Source organism: Salmo trutta, chromosome 4 (genome assembly GCF_901001165.1).
Source record: "Salmo trutta chromosome 4, fSalTru1.1, whole genome shotgun sequence".
Classification (NCBI taxonomy): domain Eukaryota; kingdom Metazoa; phylum Chordata; class Actinopteri; order Salmoniformes; family Salmonidae; genus Salmo; species Salmo trutta.
In genome coordinates this window covers 51,384,051-51,402,780 of record NC_042960.1, presented here as the reverse complement: position 1 = coordinate 51,402,780, position 18,730 = coordinate 51,384,051, and the positions used below count along the sequence as shown (strand labels likewise).

Sequence of the window (18,730 nt, the reverse complement as noted above, 5' to 3'; positions counted from 1 at the left end):
TTTTTGTTTCCTTAAACCAGTGTCATGATTGCTTGTGGTTCCCCACTGAGCGAAACAAGAAGACGGCCACAGTATTAAAGGTCATGGAAGAAAACAACATGAGTTGTGTTTGTCATCACCAGCTCCCAGGCATACTTCTGTTGGAGAGAGAAAGGCATTTCTGTTTTCTCCAACCCTATGTCAACCTTACTTCTGGTTGCTTAACAACAAGAGAAACATCCACATCCACAATATTTAAAGGTCATGATGAAAGAAAACAGTATTTGTTTTGTTTGTTCAGTGCCACTATGCTCCAAGGGTCCTCAATGAATAAGTAACAGAGAAGTGTTGAGTGAATTTAAATAAGAAAAACATCTATTTCCTGGGGTCATAGGTTTGTCTGACATCGCCTGCTATTTGTCACATCTTTCATATTGAGGAATCTATAAATCCCATAGAGATGCAGTACAATCTAATTCTGCGGCTCACCTAAGGTGTTGTCTGTGCTTTTTGCAGGGGGAGAAGAATGCAGGTTTTGACGTGTTGTACCACAACATGAAGCATGGCCAGATTGCTACCAAGGAGCTGGCAGAGTTTGTCCGTGAGAGGTGAGGTGGGGTTTGGGCTGGGATGTTTCAGAGAGGTGGGACATGAGTGACGTGGGAGTGATGTTTCTTAATCAGTTTATCTTTCAACTCATCCATCCATTTGAAAAAGTAATTTTTCTAAACGTTCATAAATGTTTTGAAGTTTGCCTTTTTAAAAAGACTGATTCCAATACTGGCTCCAGGGCCTTGTCGTTTCCTTTCATAGTCATGTCTTAGTGCAGAGGAACGAACCATCAGTCTCCCCTGCCTTCTAATATACATAACTGGGCTGTATTTCAACTCAGACCAGCACATGGGAGTGTTAAGAGACACACACACACACACACACACACACACACTCTCTCACGCAATACAAGACACGGCCCTCAAGACAAGGAGCTCCCTGTCTTACTATTCAAATATACATACACACACACACACACACACACACACACACACACACTTGCAGTAGCTGTGTTTTTGCCTGTTATCTGGGCACTCAGCTCTGGTAACATGTCAGTCTGAATAATCCTCCTCCTGGATTGTTTGCCCAGAAGTCGTCTGTCTTTATTCAGTCTGTTAATGAGTGAATTAGCTGGAAGTTGAACACTCATTGTAGTATTTAATCCTGGGCCTTACAGGGCTTTTCTCCCCAGAGGGGAAGACAACAACCTGCACTGTCAGACCAATGTCATAGTCTTGACTTTTATTCATAAGATCCGAACCACTGCACATTCCCCACAGAAGGGAGACAACAAAGTGTCAGTCAGGACATGAAACAAGACATTGCAGGGAAGCTGTGTTTCCCTCATGACAGACAGAGTAACCAACTCATTGAGCTGATTGATTCCCCAGTGCAGCTCTTTCTCAGTCTGGATGTTCTATGTATCTAAAAGTGAAATGTGATGTATTCTAATCCTTTAGGCCTAGCTACTCCTCTTCAAGGTGTACTACTGCTCCATAAAGAGATGTCTCTGTTGCCGGAGGCCTGTGAAACTGGGTGGGAGGGGGTTGTTACCCCCCAGATATACTGATCTACTTTCTTCTCCGTGGGTGCTACAGATGGTTATTACAGTTGTATGTTCCTCCTGCAGAAATGAGGCCATTTTATTATTTCCATTTGGGTCAGGGCAACATTTACAGAGTATTGAAGCTAAATATTTATTTTCACTTTGCCTGGTTGTTTATGCCTTTAGGTTTGTGCTTTATTATGCTCTGTACATGGTAATATGACATTATGCTAGTAAGATATGCCGTTGTTTTGTGTGAGGCGGAAGGGGACGAGTTTAGATTTATCTGTAGTTGGATGCAGGATTTCCAATGCTGAGACTGCATAGACCATCACTCTACCTGGTTTGTTACTTACCAGCCACGGGCTCATAAGGAATATCTGGATCTATCTGTGGTTCTCAGGGCTGCCATCGAGGAGACCTACTCCAAGTCCATGAGCAAACTGGCCAAAATGGCATGCAATGGAAGCCCACTAGGGTGAGTATAGTAGAAAACTCTTGCCATCAACATCTCAGTTTAAAATGAAATCAACTGTTTCATATGCTGGCAGGGTGCCTAGAGGATTTACAGTAGTTTGTCTGTATGGTTCGATTCTCTTGGCCAGGGTCTATGGTTTACTGGGTCATAGCAGGCCAGGGTCTATGGTTTACCGGGTCATAGCAGGCCAGGGTCTATGGTTTACCGGGTCATAGCAGGCCAGGGTCTATGGTTTACCGGGTCATAGCAGGCCAGGGTCTATGGTTTACCGGGTCATAGCAGGCCAGGGTCTATGGTTTACCGGGTCATAGCAGGCCAGGGTCTATGGTTTACCGGGTCATAGCAGGCCAGGGTCTATGGTTTACCGGGTCATAGCAGGCCAGGGTCTATGGTTTGTTTGACTCTAGAAATGCACCATAAAGATTAATTTTAATGTCATATTACCGTTCAAGCAAAATGTATGAAATCGCATCTGTTAATGTATGTGATTATTAGATTTTAAAAACACGATGTTGGTGTTAGGACCTTGTACTGTAGGTGACATATTGCTCTGTGTCCCTCAGGACGTTTGCTCCTATGTGGGACTTGTTCCGGGTGTCATCAGACAAGCTGGCTCTCTGCCACCTGGAGCTGATGCGTAAGATGAATGACCTCATCCGGGACATCAACAAGTATGGTGACGAGCAGGTCAAAGTTCACCGCAAGGTAACACTAATCACCATATCTTTCCATGATCACGACCCCGCTATCCCCCACATCATTCACTATATTATACACTGCTCAAAAAAATAAAGGGAACACTTAAACAACACAATGTAACTCCAAGTCAATCACACTTCTGTGAAATCAAACTGTCCACTTAGGAAGCAACACTGATTGACAATAAATTGCACATGCTGTTGTGCAAATGGAATAGACAACAGGTGGAAATTATAGGCAATTAGCAAGACACCCCCAATAAAGGAGTGGTTCTGCAGGTGGGGACCACAGACCACTTCTCAGTTCCTATGCTTCCTGGCTGATGTTTTGGTCACTTTTGAATGCTGGCGGTGCTTTCACTCTAGTGGTAGCATGAGACGGAGTCTACAACCCACACAAGTGGCTCAGGTAGTGCAGCTCATCCAGGATGGCACATCAATGCGAGCTGTGGCAAGAAGGTTTGCTGTGTCTGTCAGCGTAGTGTCCAGAGCATGGAGGCGCTACCAGGAGACAGGCCAGTACATCAGGAGACGTGGAGGAGGCCGTAGGAGGGCAACAACCCAGCAGCAGGACCGCTACCTCCGCCTTTGTGCAAGGAGGAGCAGGAGGAGCACTGCCAGAGCCCTGCAAAATGACCTCCAGCAGGCCACAAATGTGCATGTGTCTGTTTCTGACCGTTTGAGCAGACTCCATGAGGGTGGTATGGGGGCCCGATGTCCACAAGTGGGGGTTGTGCTTACAGCCCAACACCGTGCAGGACGTTTGGCATTTGCCAGAGAACACCAAGATTGGCAAATTCGCCACTGGCGCCCTGTGCTCTTCACAGATGAAAGAAGGTTCACACTGAGCATGTGACAGACGTGACATAGTCTGGAGACGCCGTGGAGAACGTTCTGCTGCCTGCAACATCCTCCGGCATGACCGGTTTGGCAGTGGGCCAGTCATGGTGTGGGGTGGAATTTCTTTGGGGGGCCGCACAGCCCTCCATGTGCTCGCCAGAGGTAGCCTGACTGCCATTAGGTACCGAGATGAGATCCTCAGACCCCTTGTGAGACCATATGCTGGTGCGGTTGGCCCTGGGTTCCTCCTAATGCAAGACAATGCTAGACCTCATGTGGCTGGAGTGTGTCAGCAGTTCCTGCAAGAGGAAGGCATTAATGCTATGGACTGGCCCGCCCGTTCCCCAGACCTGAATCTAATTGAGCACATCTGGGACATCATGTCTCGCTCCATCCACCAACGCCACGTTGCACCACAGACTGTCCAGGAGTTGGCGGATGCTTTAGTCCAGGTCTGGGAGGAGATCCCTCAGGCGACCATCCGCCACCTCATCAGGAGCATGCCCAGGCGTTGTAGGGAGGTCATACAGGCACGTGGAGGCCACACACACTACTGAGCCTCCTTTTGACTTGTTTTAAGGACATTACATCAAAGTTGGATCAGCCTGTAGTGTGGTTTTCCACTTTAATTTTGAGTGTGACTCCAAATCCAGACCTCCATGGGTTGATAAATTGGATTTCCATTGATTATTTTTGTGTGATTTTGTTGTCAGCACATTCAACTATGTAAAGAAAAAAGTATTTAATAAGATTATTTCATTCATTCAGATCTAGGATGTGTTATTTTAGTGTTCCCTTTATTTTTTTGAGCAGTATATTATAAACTGGGTAGTTTGAGCCCTGAATGAGGATTGGCTGAAAGCCATGGTATGTCAGACCGTATACAACGGGTATGAGAGAACATCCATTTTTTTCTGCTCTAATTATGTTGGTAACCAGTTTATAATAGCAATGAGGCACCTCAGGGGTTTGTGGTATATGGCCAATTTATTTACCACGGCTAAGGGCTGTATCCAGGCACTCCACGTTGCGTCGTGCAAAGAACTGCCCTTAGCCGTGGTATATTGGCAGTATACCACACCCACTCGGGCCTAATTGCTTAAATATATAATGATATATATCATATATAATGACCATTTTAATAATATGTGCATGGTGTGTTTCTCACAGACCAAGGAGGAGCAGGTGGGGACCCTGGAGGCTGTTCAGGCCGTCCAGGTGCAGAGTGGTCACCTCCAGAAGTCCAGGGAGGGATACCACGCCAAGTGTATTGAGCTGGACAGACTGAGGAAAGAGGGAGCTCCCCAGAAAGAACTGGAGAAGGTCTGTCACTAGGCATCAATGAACACATTCGGTATAATACAGTATAGCTGTATAGACTGCTATGTGAGCACAGGGTGCTTTACGGTGCTTTACGTTGCTTTACGCTGCTTTACGTTGCTTTATGTTGCTTTACGGTGCTTTACGTTGCTTTACGGTGCTTTACGTTGCTTTACGTTGCTTTACGTTGCTTTACGTTGCTTTACGGTGCTTTACGGTGCTTTACGTTGCTTTACGTTGCTTTACGTTGCTTTACGTTGCTTTACGGTGCTTTACGGTGCTTTACGGTGCTTTACGGTGCTTTACGTTGCTTTACGTTGCTTTACGTTGCTTTATGGTGCTTTACGGTGCTTTACGGTGCTTTACGGTGCTTTACGGTGCTTTACGTTGCTTTACGGTGCTTTACGGTGCTTTACGTTGCTTTACGGTGCTTTACGGTGCTTTACGAGTAGTTGCTGAAAGTACACTGACTAAGACAGTTGAACAAGGTTGTGATTATTCTAGCAGATAATTTGTTCTCAATGATGACTCACCAGGATGAATAAAGGTTCCAGTAATGACTGGAGGAAGTCTATAATCGGCCCCTCTCTCTCACTAGGCGGAGATGAAGTCTAAGAAATCTGCAGAGTCGTTTGCTGTGTGTATAGAGAAGTATAACCGCGTGGGAGGAGACTTCGAGCAGAAGATGAGCGAATCAGCCCAGGTCAGTCAGTCCACTGGGCCTGGGGCGGGTTACTTAGACTCACTGGAGGAACCAGACATGTTATATCACGGTGGCCCAATCCTGGGGTTCCCTTAAGTTAACAAACTGTTTTTGTTCACAATGAACACGTCTCCATGGCTACCTGCACAGTTTCCAAGGAAACCCTCAACAAACCCAATGAACGGTGCTATATTTGGTTTTTAAATGATGACTGGAATCCTGGTGACCAATTACCTGTTAATAGCTCCAATGGGAGATCTGTCCCTGATAATGAGTGAGGAGGAGAGAGCTCGGTGGGGTTTCATGAAGACTACAGCCCAGAGCATGATGGGGGAAATGACCTGTTCTTTCAAGCTATTACTCTAGCCCACATGCAGTGTTGTGATTAGTACCTGGGGTTATTACCTGGGATGGGACCTCTATTATACTCCACTGCTCTGGTCTGTACCTGGTTCTCTTCCTGTACAGTTTCCTCTGGTCTTTGTCTTTGGGTTCTTTTGGTTTATTTCTTACCACTTAACTGCACTTTGTGGTAGTTTGCGCTAGCATTTTGTGGGTATTTTGAGTAGCATTTTGTTATGCTTTGGGGTAGTTTGCTATAATTGGGACCCATCTTGGTGTCCGAACACCATCGTTGTGTTCTCGTCCTCTGTACAGAAGTTCCAGGACATTGAGGAGGCCCACCTGAGGCAGATGAAACAGCTGATCAAGGGATACTCCCACTCCATAGAGGACACCCACGTCCAGGTGGGACAGGTAGGTCACCCAGACACTGACCCAGGCCAGGAGAGCCTGTCTGGAGGGATTTAACTGACCTCTTTGAGGGGTCGTCTCCTGCTACACTCAAACTGAACCACAGTCAAACTCCACACACCGAGCACATCCACAACAAGCTCTCCAGTCCAAATCCCTATCTCTTCTCTGACTGCAACGAGCCCCTCTCTCCTCTGTTCAGGTCCATGAGGAGTTCAAACAGAACGTGGAGAACATCGGCATAGATAACCTCATCCAGAGGTTTGCAGAGCAGAAGGGCACAGGGAAGGACAAACCAGGTACACCACACAAACAGCATAAACAGATGGTTTGATCCCAGCATGTGTACGCGTGAGCGTGTGTCCCATTTGTCCTCACTGTGGTGTGTCCCTATATGTGGCAGCCCTGGTGGGGTTTGAGGAGTACATGACAGCTTTAGTACCGGAGGGGAGTAAGAAGAGTCGAGGAAAAGCCTTCAGGATTCCTGGACTGGGCAAGAGGGACAAAGAGCCAGACTCAACGTGAGCATACACACACACACACACACACACACAGACATGTGCGCGTACAACACAGACCGAGACAGAAACCAAGCTATTTTTACCAAGAAGCCGAGATAACAGGGAAATTACTGGAGCGATGTCGTCACGGACACGCAGATGATAAATCCCAATTACCCTCACTTTCTTTTGTCAGCTCCATCTGTGATACTATCTTGTCACTTAGCTACATTCACCTTTGTTTCTTTTTGCAGGGATTCAGCTGTGACGGAGACACCAGTGAGTATATGCTAATTCACAGTGGCTCAACAACCATCAAATCAATTACCGTTCTTCCATTATCAGTTGTACATCCCTGGTGGTGGTGAATTAAACAGCATATCAATGTGCCCCGCTGCCAACTTAGTGTACAGACACATCAATGCTGTGTGTGTCTGTACTGTCTGTGTGTGTCTGTACAGTCTGTGTGTCTGTACAGTGTGTGTGTGTGTGTCTGTACAGTATGTGTGTGTGTCTGTACAGTATGTGTGTGTGTCTGTACAGTGTGTGTGTGTGTCTGTACAGTATGTGTGTGTGTGTCTGTACAGTATGTGTGTGTCTGTACAGTCTGTGTGTCTGTACAGTATGTGCGTGTGTATGAGCAAGGGAGAGTAATCATGTGTGACGATGGCATGTTTGGTTGTCTATTTTTATTATTTTGACCAGTGGAGGAAAAAGTCCCCAATTGTCATACTTGAGTAAAAGTAAAGATACCTTAATAGAAAATGATTCAAGTAAAAATACAGTAAAATACTATTTGAGTAAAAGTATTTGGTTTTAAATATACTTAAGTATCAAAGGTAAAAGTAGACATCATTTTAAACTCCTCACATTAAGCAAACCAGTAAACTGAGACCCACCATTTATCCAGGTCCTAGTTTTCACACTGTTCCTAAAGTGATCTAACACTCCCAATGACAACATCACAGGGTGAAGAGTTGTTTTGGCACTTTAAGCTTATCAAACACTAGGAGAAAGTATTTATGTTTGTATCCAACATGGGTATTCTCTATTCTGCAAACAGAACTCTCCCCTAGAGGTGGATGAGGAGGGGTTTGTAATCCGAGCAGACGTCAATCAGAATGATATCCTTTGCAGTAACACTGACTATCAGACGAGAGGCTGTCTACTGTATTGTAGTAATAATTCCCTTGGACAGACCTCTTTATCTTCATAATGAAAACAAGGCTTCCTGCCACTGTGTAAGTGAGTATTCTATCTTTATAAAGCAGTCTAGACGGTCTCTTATGAGATGAGTAGAACATTAAGTCTCCCTGTCCCCTGAGAGACATTTAAATAGACTGAAATGCTCTGAGTCCATTATCAGTGAATGAGGCTGGACAAATGAAACCCTGACACTCCCAAAGTTGTCCAAGGCTCTTCCCCGTCCATTTTAGTCAGTCCACTGTCCACCCTCCGTCAGGCCACTTTTCCTTGACTCTCTGTCCGCACGCTGCTCGATGGAGGACAACTTCTACTCCAGCGACTCTGACTTTGACGACGAGGAGCCCAAGAAGTTCCACATCCAGATCCGTCCGGTGGGCAGCAGCAACTCTGCTGCTACAGAGATGGAGCTGAAGGCCACCGTGGGGGCCCTCACACTGCCCCCCAACAGAGGGGTATGACGGGGGGAAGGAGTGGGTACAGGACCAGAGGGGAGGAATGGGATGAAATATGTTGTGGATTTTCACATGGTGTGGTATCAAGTCTTGAGCATTTCTGAGCTTCCCTTTTCATAAATCTTATCTGTTTATTAAGCCATGTTTTTTTCCCCTGCTATTGTCTCTCCAAGTTGTTGCAATAACAGCAGGATGTAAACATTCTAAATTGTTTAGATATTGCCAGACGGTGTAATTAACAACTCTGCTCTCTCTTGTTCCAGGTGTCAATCAAACGTCATCTCTCCAGTAAGTTCCATTAAAACCGGCTTCTTGTTAAAAATAGCTGGGTTTCTGTCTGTCTCTGTCTGTATGTTTTACGCATTTCTCTGTGTGTGTGGTCCTCTGACTCCTCTTGTCCTCTCCACAGGAAACAGCAGTACTACAGGACGTTCAGAGGGGGAGGGAGAGGGCGCCACCCACAGGGGTAAGTAGTTAGCACTCTCCACTGTTTCTGCAGCATCAGTAGTACACTCTCCACTGTTTCTGCAGCATCAGTAGTACTCTCTCCACTGTTTCTGCAGCATCAGTAGTACTCTCTCCACTGTTTCTGCAGCATCAGTAGTACACTCTCCACTGTTTCTGCAGCATCAGTAGTACTCTCTCCACTGTTTCTGCAGCATCAGTAGTACTCTCTCCACTGTTTCTGCAGCATCAGTAGTACTCTCTCCACTGTTTCTGCAGCATCAGTAGTACTCTCTCCACTGTTTCTGCAGCATCAGTAGTACTCTCTCCACTGTTTCTGCAGCATCAGTAGTACTCTCTCCACTGTTTCTGCAGCATCAGTAGTACTCTCTCCACTGTTTCTGCAGCATCAGTAGTACTCTCTCCACTGTTTCTGCAGCATCAGTAGTACTCTCTCCACTGTTTCTGCAGCATCAGTAGTACTCTCTCCACTGTTTCTGCAGCATCAGTAGTACACTCTCCACTGTTTCTGCAGCATCAGTAGTACTCTCTCCACTGTTTCTGCAGCATCAGTAGTACTCTCTCCACTGTTTCTGCAGCATCAGTAGTACTCTCTCCACTGTTTCTGCAGCATCAGTAGTACACTCTCCACTGCCCCTTACCATGTACTTTATCATTTCCCTATATTCTATCAGTGGTAGGTCATAACTGTTTGTTTCATATGGTATTCATGCATAGCATACTATTACTCCACCTTTAATGTTAGTGATACAGCCTCTTTCATCCAGGCTGGATCACAACCGGCCGTGATCGGGAGTCCCACAGGGCGGCGCACAATGGGCCCAGCGTCGTCCGGGTTTGGCCGGGCTAGGCCGTTATTGTAAATAAGAATTTGTTCTTAACTGACTTGCCTAGTTAAATAAAAGAAATAAAAATGTTACTCCCAGTCTGAAGTGATGTGAATGTGATTTACCGTGTTGCTTCTGGATAGGCTTAACAGTGCGTATCCGTCCCGCGATAAATGGTCGAGGTGGCTGACCTTGGCTGAATGACACTGTCTATTTGTCACGCTCAGGTCTGTCTGGAGCATGGTTTATTAGTGAGGGAGTAGCAGCCTGGGATGCTACAGTAGGAGGCTATTTGTGGGGGAAATGAGTAGACTGGATTAATGATGAGTCTTGATTAAAACCGTAGCATAAAGCGCTGGGCTGATGTTGCTTAGAGAAGCCAGGCTAATGGCTGGTGTTTATCTTTATGGAAGGTAATGGGTATTCCCTTACGGCTGCTCTCCATCAGCACTCTAGCTAATCACATCTCTCCCTGATTGGGGAGCAGTCCCAAATTAAACTTCAGTGTGTGTGTGTGTGTGTGTTGCAGAGGGAGAGCAGGACGGCCTATGCAGATCCACCTCCAGTCCAGATCCCAGTAGGTGAGTGATTGTCAGTCACTCTCCAGTCCTCCTCTCTCTGTCGTACGTAGCTGTGAGGTGGAGAGATGCTGTGGGAGAAGAAGACAGCAGGAGATCTGATGACAGTACTGCATCACCTGACATTATCTCTGGCTATGCTTTTTATTCGCTCCTGGTAATGTATTATCTCCCTCTCTTGCTCCCTCGCTCCCTCACTGTCTCTTTCCCTTTCTCATTTCATCTGTCTCTCACCCACTCTCTAGGTTGAGTTCTACTGCGTCAGGCTCGGACAGTCTCTTTGGACCTCCTCTGGAGTCGGCCTTCAAGTCAAAAAGCTTTGCTGGCAGAGATCAGCTACAGAGAGCAGAGAGTGTCTTTGGTGCTTCTGAATGTAAATACGGTTTAAAGTATTATGATGTATAAGTGATAGGGAAAGAAGTTTTTCCAGTCAGTAAAACTCCTGATCTTATGTGTGATACATACTGTTTTAGGTAGTAGAATGATCGTCTCCCCTTGTTCCCTCCAGATGCTGCATTCTCCTCTGACTCCTCCTCTCCAGAGAACATAGAGGACTCAGGGCTGGACTCACCTTCCCATCAGCCCCTGGGCCCCTCCCCTGAGCCGGCTGGTTGGGCAGCGTGGTCGTCAGCAAGTCAGAGTAAAGAACCAGCAGGACTGGGCAGGCCAGAAGACCCCTTCCTCACTGTCTTTAGAGACCCCTCCCCGGAACGCAGCCCCCACCCCCAGGACAACCCTGCCAGTATCTGGGCAGCTGCTCCACGATCCTCTCGCCCCCCTCCAGACATGGACCCCTCAGCCCTCTGCTTCCCGGCCTTCTCCCAGTCTCTGGCCCCTCCAGAGCTGGACCCGGCCCTGTGGAGCTGTAAACACATCCCTCCTGAAGACCCCTTCCTGGCTGCCTTCGAGAGGACCGTCACCCAGGAGACCCTGCCCCCCCCTGACGCCTGGGCCCCCCCACGCCCGCGCCCCTCCAGAGATGGAAGGGGGATAGAGGTACAGGGCGACCCCTTTTCCAGCTCCCTCAGTGACAGTAAAACCCTCCCCACCCCCTCCTCCTGCTCTCGCAAGGACAGGGACAGGAAACGGGACCGTAGTGCCCCGCCCCCAGAATCACCTGACGACCCATTCGCCATCACTATGATTGGCAGCCCCACCCACCAGTCAGCCCTAGCTGCCGCGACAGGAATCCTGACCCACATCGTCAGCAGTAGTAGGCTGACCCTCAACTCCAACTCCCTCCCCTTATCCCATCCTAAGAAGGAGCTGGTGCACTGGAACTCTGTCCACAACCCCTTCAGTGAGGGGACCTCGGCTGGGTCTCTGGCCCTGGGTGGAGTGGTCCGGGAGGGAGGGAGGAAGCACCGTGAGTCGCGCAGCGAAAGCGAGCCACGCAGGAGCGGCCTGCCTCTCACACGGCATTCTGGGCCACAGGAGGACCTGTGTTTTTCTACTGATAAAGACCAGAACTGCCTGGACCTGAACACATCACAGCCGCCCTGCAACATGGCCTCACACAAGGGTATGAATGTTTCTCACTACACTATTGGCCTCAGATGTCTATGCACTAGCTATATTTTGAGACTGGATTTTCTAAATATATTTTCCCAAATGTACAACTATATTTCAGTCTATTCAAAACCCCACGCTGTCTTTTAGACAACTTCCTCTTGTCTTGCAGGTTGTAATATTGGTAATGTTCCTCTAGGTTCGAAGCATAGCTTCAGGCAGGACAGTGCAGAGCTGCTGGTGGCAGCCCCTCCCAGACCAGCCAGAGCCAAGAGGTCCTCAGGCAGACTGAGTGGCTGTGAGAGAGTGAGTGTCTTCAGGAAAATCAACCGGACTACAGAAGCTCTGGTCTGGTCTCCCAGACCTGTGCATTTTACAGCTGTAAGCCTGTAGACAACTACTTACTTTTTCCTGTGTGTCTTCAGTCCAGGTCAGTGTGCTCGTCTCCTCAGCCGGACCCCAGCCCAGACCTCACCTCGTCCTCCTCCTCCAGCCCCAGTGAGTGGGGGGCACAGACACGCGCCCCGAGCCCTGCTAGAGGTGGGCAGCCCTCACCCCTCTCCCATCTGCACCAAGACCATGCGCCCCTACACAGTTAGTCTGAACACAACACTTTTTAAGATACTCAATAGCATAAAGCTCTTATGAATAAGGACATTGTGCCTTGAACTTGTCATAGACATAGCTATTCTTCCCACAGTGCATCTGTCTCGCGGACCGAGCCCGATCTCCCTGAGCACCCAAGAATTATGGCCTGTGGCTGCAGCCATCACAGAATACATCAATGCTTACTTCAAAGGTGGACAACACAACCGGTCAGCATACATAAGCCCTCTGTACACCAGGTCCAATGTTATTACCTATTATACACAGGCCTGCTGAAAGCTAAGTGTGTGTGTGTGTGTGTGTGTTTCTCTTCCCCAGCTGTCTGGTGAAGATCACAGGAGATCTCACCATGTCTTTTCCTGCTGGAATCACTCGTATCTTCACCGCTAACCCAAACGCCCCGGTCCTCAGCTTTCGATTGGTCAACATCTCCCGGGTTAACCACTTTCTGCCCAATCAGAAGCTGCTTTACAGGTAGCTTAATATGAGCTATGGGATTGGTTGTGAGGTTACGATATATATAGGCAGGTTGTGTGACAGTGTCACACAAATTATGCGCGCACATTGCAAGGGTAGAAGGCTGTGTTATGATTCTGAGTGATCCAATAGCTAGCAACAATGACAAGACGCTGCCATGTGGGGAATCATAGGTGGCTTGTTTCAGATAGTTTATCTGCTTCTCGATACCATGTCTTGTTTTGAGGTGTTTTGGCTTTAACCAGATCTGACAATACGGCTATAATTTGCTAACTAACAACTGTAACAAAGTGCTTATTGTGCAAATGTGTTTTCAATTAACATTTAGAGAAATATAGTTTACATGTCAATAATCCTATGATTCGAAGCCAACCCAGTCTGTTTTGCCCCGAAGATGCACACGCATTGGTTTTGTTGCTAAACAACACACCTGTCTACAGATTGCTGAAATGGTAAGACAGATGTCTCATTCTCCGGTTTGTGTTATTCTCCACAGTGACCCCTCTCAGAGTGACCCAGACACCAGGGACTTCTGGTTCAACATGCAGGCACTGAACCTTTACCTGCAGAGAGAGGCTGAGCTCAACCCCCTGGCCTCCTACTATAACGTGGCCCTACTCAAATACCAGGTGACTGATGAAGTACAGTGGTACTCTCTTACTCTCTATCATCTGAAGTTACACAAAAGTATTCTTCAAGATACACATTTTCCTCCGTCTTCCAAATGACAGCATCAACAAACTCTCCCAACTCTGTTCCTCTCAGGTGTCGTCCCAAGACCCTGGTCGTGCTCCCCTCCTGCTGTCAGCAGAGTGCCAGCGTAGTGGCACGGTGACCCGTGTAGCGCTGGACTACCACTGCTGCCCGGCCACCGCCCCCTCCACCCAGCTCACTGCTGTGCAGGTGCTGCTGCCCCTCGACCACACCGCCACAGACCTGCAATGCCAGCCCCCAGCCGCCTGGTGAGTTAGGGTGGGAGTGGGAGGAGGGAATGAAAGGGGGGATGTATGGTGGGCGGAGGGATAGAGTTAGTGACGGTAGGAGAAAGGACGGACTGAAGGTCAGGGAGAAGGTGAGGACAGACTGGGAAAGAGGGGGAGAAAGAGAGAAGAGTGGGAACTGGGTTGGCCCCACTGACCCTTTGTCTGCCTTCCCAGGAATGCTGAGGAACGACAGCTACTGTGGAAACTACCCAACCTCTCTCCTACCAACCACAGCAAAGGTTACTTGTCTGTCTACAGTACATCCACACCCATCTCACTCAATGGCCACATATCAGTCCTATTCTAGCTATATCAATTATAGTTAAGGAAATATAAATGCAGTATAACGTTCTTTATTCCAAGTCTGGCCCTTGACTACATAATTGCATTGAGTGCCACCCACTTCTCTATTTTAATATGCAGCCTCTTATGAAGGTATCATTATCTTAAATATCAAGATTAGCATATGAAAGCTGAGCGTGAGTGGAAGATGGGTCAGTGATAAAATAAAGGCGAATTGGCAGGGATTATCTTTTTTTATTTTTTTTTATTTTAGTCATTAAGCAGACGCTCTTATCCAGAGCAACTTATAATTAGTGCATTCATTAAGATGGCTAGGTGAGACAACACATCACAATCGTATAAAGTAGATTTTCCCTCAAAGTATTTCTGTCAGTGCAGGTGGGAAAAGACAAGTGCCTTTTTTTAAATAAGCCAGTGTTATTAACTTGCTCCTGTTAGTGGAGGGGAACTGAAGAATGTGTAAATTATTGGTTGTTCCAGGCTCTGGCACGCTGTGTGCCAGCTGGCAGTGCCTGGAGGTTCCTCGTGGACCTCCCCCCAGCCTGGCAGTCCAGTTTGTGGGCTCCGGGGCCTCTCTGTCGGGCATGGATGTGGAGCTGGTGGGCAGTCGCTACCGTATGTCCCTGGTCAAGAAGAGATTTGCCACAGGTACAGTAACACCATATGTTACTAAGCCTGGCCAATAAGATAGTGTGTGGGCCTTGGAGTTTCACAAAAGATTGTATGGAAAAAAATGAATAATGGGTTTCACCACATGTTTGTGTCTCCTTGGCAGGGAAGTACATGGCAGGCTGCTCCTTGTGAGGAGCAGTAGGAGTGCCCAGGCCATCGATAGGAGTTCCTGGAGTACACATTGCACTTTTAGCCCTCTGGGCCATACTGACCTCCTTCCCCAGGAGGTAGAGGACAGACAGACTGGGATGGGTTTGACATTGGGACCAGACACCGTGCTCACTCATTCTCCTGGCTTTGGAGGAGAATGTGCACTTAACATGTGTATGCTGACCTTGCTGCTAAAAAGGATCAAGCTCGTTTTCAGAACTAGCCTTTTCTTTTTCAGCTCTGCGTTGTATACGCAATCCTTGCCCTTTCCCAGGGGAGTGTACCCTTCTTTTTTTCTTGTATTGAATCTTGTTTGTTGTGTTTGCATTGTGTTCTGTGTGCCTTTTTATATCAGGAGTTTGAAAACTGGATGTAAGAAGTTGGTTTTATTGAAGAGAAAGAATTGTGTGTATGAATATAAACATACTACGTACATGTCTTGAACAGAATTTCCATGGAAACTTGAATTTAATGTAAATATATAAGGAATATTTCTGCACATATAGACTGAATCATTGTGAGTGGTTACAGTATTAACACTTCATTGGCCAGGAAGACTCATTTGAAAAAGCTGTTTTTCCAAAATATACACATTTCATTTGACTTTCTAATTAATAAATGAACGTGGCCAAAAACAGATGGTTTCCACCAATTTATTACACACTATGCAGTTTGTTACAGACTGTATGCCCTTAAGCTAGGTAAAGTGTAGTCAAGAATGTTTAAAAATACATAAAAATAAGGGTTCAATATACTTGTAAGAAGAACCAGATTTAGTTCAATAAAAAATAATCCTCAGCCAAAAGTCTAAACAGCATTACAAAAAACATAGAAATTAATTTCCAAAGCACTTAAAAGGCAAAGTACTGTGACAGGCACGAGTTACAAAGAGCTCAGGATTCTCAAGCTACTACAAACTCTGAGGGGGGAAAGTAAAATTCAACCAAAAGTGTTTAGAAAAAAAAGTTCATGTCAATCAGTAATTAAATCAGTTATATTTATTCATAAATAGAAATGGAGATTCTCTCAATATGGACACGTGACTGACGTTTCATAGGTTAATTGGGCACTTACACCCCAAATATCAACATTGTTACAGTTAAATATTGTTGTGTTGACCATAAGACATAGAAAATGATCAAAACAAGACAAAACGTCTGCGTCACACACACACATCAGTCCCAGCCACTAAATAATCAAAGCAAGGAGGACATCCCCTTTTAAAAGCACAAACAGTACAGTATGGGAAGATAGAAATGATTGGGGAAAGACCAAGTGCTGGATTCAATCTGTATTGCGGGAGATCCGCGTTTAAAAATGTAAAGGTCATTTCCGTTTACCATGAATGCAGTCTTTGAACGTTGCCTTTCAATTTCAATCTTCCACGATACATGTGTGATCCAGCCCCATGTGAACCCAAAGGCCATTGATAAACACTTTCTACATCATATTAAGAAATATATTTATGTATGAATGTTTAACAGTTTGTTGGTTTTGCACAATCAGTCCTCCTACAGTACAATTGTACGGCTATAAAATATGTAATCATCTTTAGAGAAACCGGCTCGAGCCGTTTTACACTTTCATATATCGAGCAATAAACTAAACATGGATCAGGATATTCTGAATATTTCCCTCTCCAATCAAAATGGAACGAGTCCATTTGAGTAACGGTACCATTAAGGGGGTGAGTCACAGTATCTGAACTCAGAGCATCAGTTGAACTGAACAGATGCAATTAGGAGTTTCCTTTTAAGGGTTTTGCTTCGGAGGTCCAACGCTCTTTCACGTTTTGGTAAATACATACTATTTTACATCCCTTAAGAAATTCGACATGGCCCAGTTTGGGCCAGACATACGGCTCCACAAAATGGATGCCAGACAGCTCCAGTTAACCCAGAAGGTAGATCATTATATATATATATATGTGTATACAATCTGGTGGTTTCCTGAACAGTCTACCACTCTCCTTTCTGTCCTTAAAACATCAATCTAAAGGTCTCATCAATATAGATGCAACTGGCTTGTCCTAGACTCTGGGGTGTGACATCTAGAAACACCCCCAAAGTTCTAGAGTCATGGATCAATGAGACCAGCATTGTGTGCATCCTGAAATTGAGTACAATTTGGAGATATATATATATATATATACACACACACACACATGGAGAAGGATACTTGAGAATGGGGGAGTTGGTAGAGTTAACAGTGGCTACTCTTTTATAGTTGCCTCATAAGAACAGAGCAGAGCATAGAAAAGGAGGAGGTAACTAATCATCTCATACGGCCAGGGTGTTAGAGGTCCCTGCCATCCCATCAACTATGAGACTAGGGTCTTTTTTTCTGCATCAGGCAGAGCCACGGGACAGAGCCACGGGAGTGGCCGCGCTGGTGGGAGAGGGACAAGTCCTTTGGGTCAGTTGGTTGCATCAATGTGCGTTGAGGCAACACGTATAGAATAATCCTATTACACCTACAGGTTTAAAGGTGCTTTAGAATGTCTGAGGTTCTGAAACAATACATTCATACTGCGGTAGAGGCACAGCTGAGGGAGGAGATAGACATCTGTAGTAGTGGTGGTTAAAGAGTTAGCATCTAAGGCACTGGAATTACACTATGGCACAGCTAATAAAGGATAAACACACCACTCATACAAAGTTACATGTATCCATGGGTACATGGGTACTGCACAAAGTCATCCTTATTCACAGTTGCAAAACAGGAAAAAAAACAAAGACATTTGAACTGTATACCCCTGTCAGGTCAAACCAGACCCCCTTGGTGAGCATTCATTGTTTTCCCTGGGATAAAGAGTCCCCCTTTAAATACACTAACTAAGAGGAGTGGTTGGGTAGGAGCTGAGCCTGCTGCTCTTCTCTATATACACTGAACACACTCGCTGTGTAGCAGGCTGGGCTAGCGGCTCTTAGTGTGCTGACAGGACCAGGAGAGCCCAGAGCTCAGCAGGGCTCCTGAGAGAGGGTTACGGGCCTCATCTGGTCTCAGATCTCCTGCAGCGAGTGGTTGATTTCGATCCTCTCCCTTTTCACGGCCGGCTCGTTGGGCCCCCGGCCCTCGTCACTGCCCATGTCACTCATGTCGTCTGAGAAGGACGGGTCTGAGATAGGAACAGAGGTTAACAAAAAGGTAAGGTCTAGATTTATACCACATTGAGACATATGGGACAACAAGTCAAACACTAGGAGCCAGGGAGAGTAGACCAACCTTTATCCATGAGCATGGGTAGCATCGAGTTTAGGTCACTGAACTGTGTTTCAGAAGAAAGGAGAAATTGTATTAGTAATGGGCTAATACAGATTTACATGCTGTCAACAGGCCATTTACCTCATAACCAGAAACTCTCACCATACAACCTGGTGTGCGATAAAATATGCATAATTATTTCACAAAATTTTGCAGGAGTTCCACAGGATAGCTCAAGGAAACTGGTACATGAAAGGCTGCCCACTCACCTCTCCCATGACAGCGATGGGTGTCTCTCCGGTTGCCTGGGCGACGCGGTGCTCCACCAGGTAGAACATGTACTCGTCGTAGAGCAGCCTGATGAGATGGAAGGAACCGAAACTAGCGGCACTACGCAGGGTCAGGTCCCTGATCACCATGGAGCTGGGGG

The 18,730-nt window shown here is 46.5% G+C and overlaps 2 protein-coding genes across 13 annotated transcripts in view; one reads left to right on the top strand and one right to left on the bottom strand.

Moving 5' to 3' along the window:
- LOC115192555 (F-BAR domain only protein 1) overlaps positions 1–15,731 on the top strand; it is a 39,274-nt gene extending 23,543 nt beyond the window's left edge. For 3 of the 6 annotated variants that reach the window (XM_029751188.1, XM_029751190.1, XM_029751189.1), the window contains 25 exons: positions 496–587; positions 1,980–2,054; positions 2,618–2,759; positions 4,763–4,915; positions 5,511–5,615; positions 6,273–6,371; positions 6,571–6,667; positions 6,772–6,889; positions 7,123–7,147; positions 7,932–7,992; positions 8,360–8,526; positions 8,790–8,814; positions 8,936–8,992; positions 10,348–10,399; positions 10,642–10,769; positions 10,905–11,918; positions 12,078–12,211; positions 12,331–12,499; positions 12,606–12,720; positions 12,830–12,985; positions 13,485–13,617; positions 13,754–13,950; positions 14,146–14,210; positions 14,755–14,922; positions 15,050–15,731. In XM_029751188.1, the coding sequence (XP_029607048.1) occupies positions 496–587; positions 1,980–2,054; positions 2,618–2,759; positions 4,763–4,915; positions 5,511–5,615; positions 6,273–6,371; positions 6,571–6,667; positions 6,772–6,889; positions 7,123–7,147; positions 7,932–7,992; positions 8,360–8,526; positions 8,790–8,814; positions 8,936–8,992; positions 10,348–10,399; positions 10,642–10,769; positions 10,905–11,918; positions 12,078–12,211; positions 12,331–12,499; positions 12,606–12,720; positions 12,830–12,985; positions 13,485–13,617; positions 13,754–13,950; positions 14,146–14,210; positions 14,755–14,922; positions 15,050–15,078 (3,576 nt within the window). In that variant the 3' untranslated portion in view covers positions 15,079–15,731. The remainder of the gene's footprint in view (positions 1–495; positions 588–1,979; positions 2,055–2,617; positions 2,760–4,762; positions 4,916–5,510; positions 5,616–6,272; positions 6,372–6,570; positions 6,668–6,771; positions 6,890–7,122; positions 7,148–7,931; positions 7,993–8,359; positions 8,527–8,789; positions 8,815–8,935; positions 8,993–10,347; positions 10,400–10,641; positions 10,770–10,904; positions 11,919–12,077; positions 12,212–12,330; positions 12,500–12,605; positions 12,721–12,829; positions 12,986–13,484; positions 13,618–13,753; positions 13,951–14,145; positions 14,211–14,754; positions 14,923–15,049) is intronic. The other 3 variants (XM_029751191.1, XM_029751192.1, XM_029751193.1) reach the window with 3 other exon arrangements.
- A 4-nt stretch (positions 15,732–15,735) lies between these two features.
- LOC115192557 (DNA-binding protein RFX2) overlaps positions 15,736–18,730 on the bottom strand; it is a 66,785-nt gene continuing 63,790 nt past the window's right edge. For all 7 annotated transcript variants that reach the window (XM_029751194.1, XM_029751196.1, XM_029751195.1 and 4 more), the window contains 3 exons: positions 18,570–18,723; positions 18,322–18,364; positions 15,736–18,214 (listed from right to left, as the gene is read on the bottom strand). In XM_029751194.1, coding sequence (XP_029607054.1) covers positions 18,099–18,214; positions 18,322–18,364; positions 18,570–18,723 — 313 coding nt within the window. In that variant the 3' untranslated portion in view covers positions 15,736–18,098. The remainder of the gene's footprint in view (positions 18,215–18,321; positions 18,365–18,569; positions 18,724–18,730) is intronic.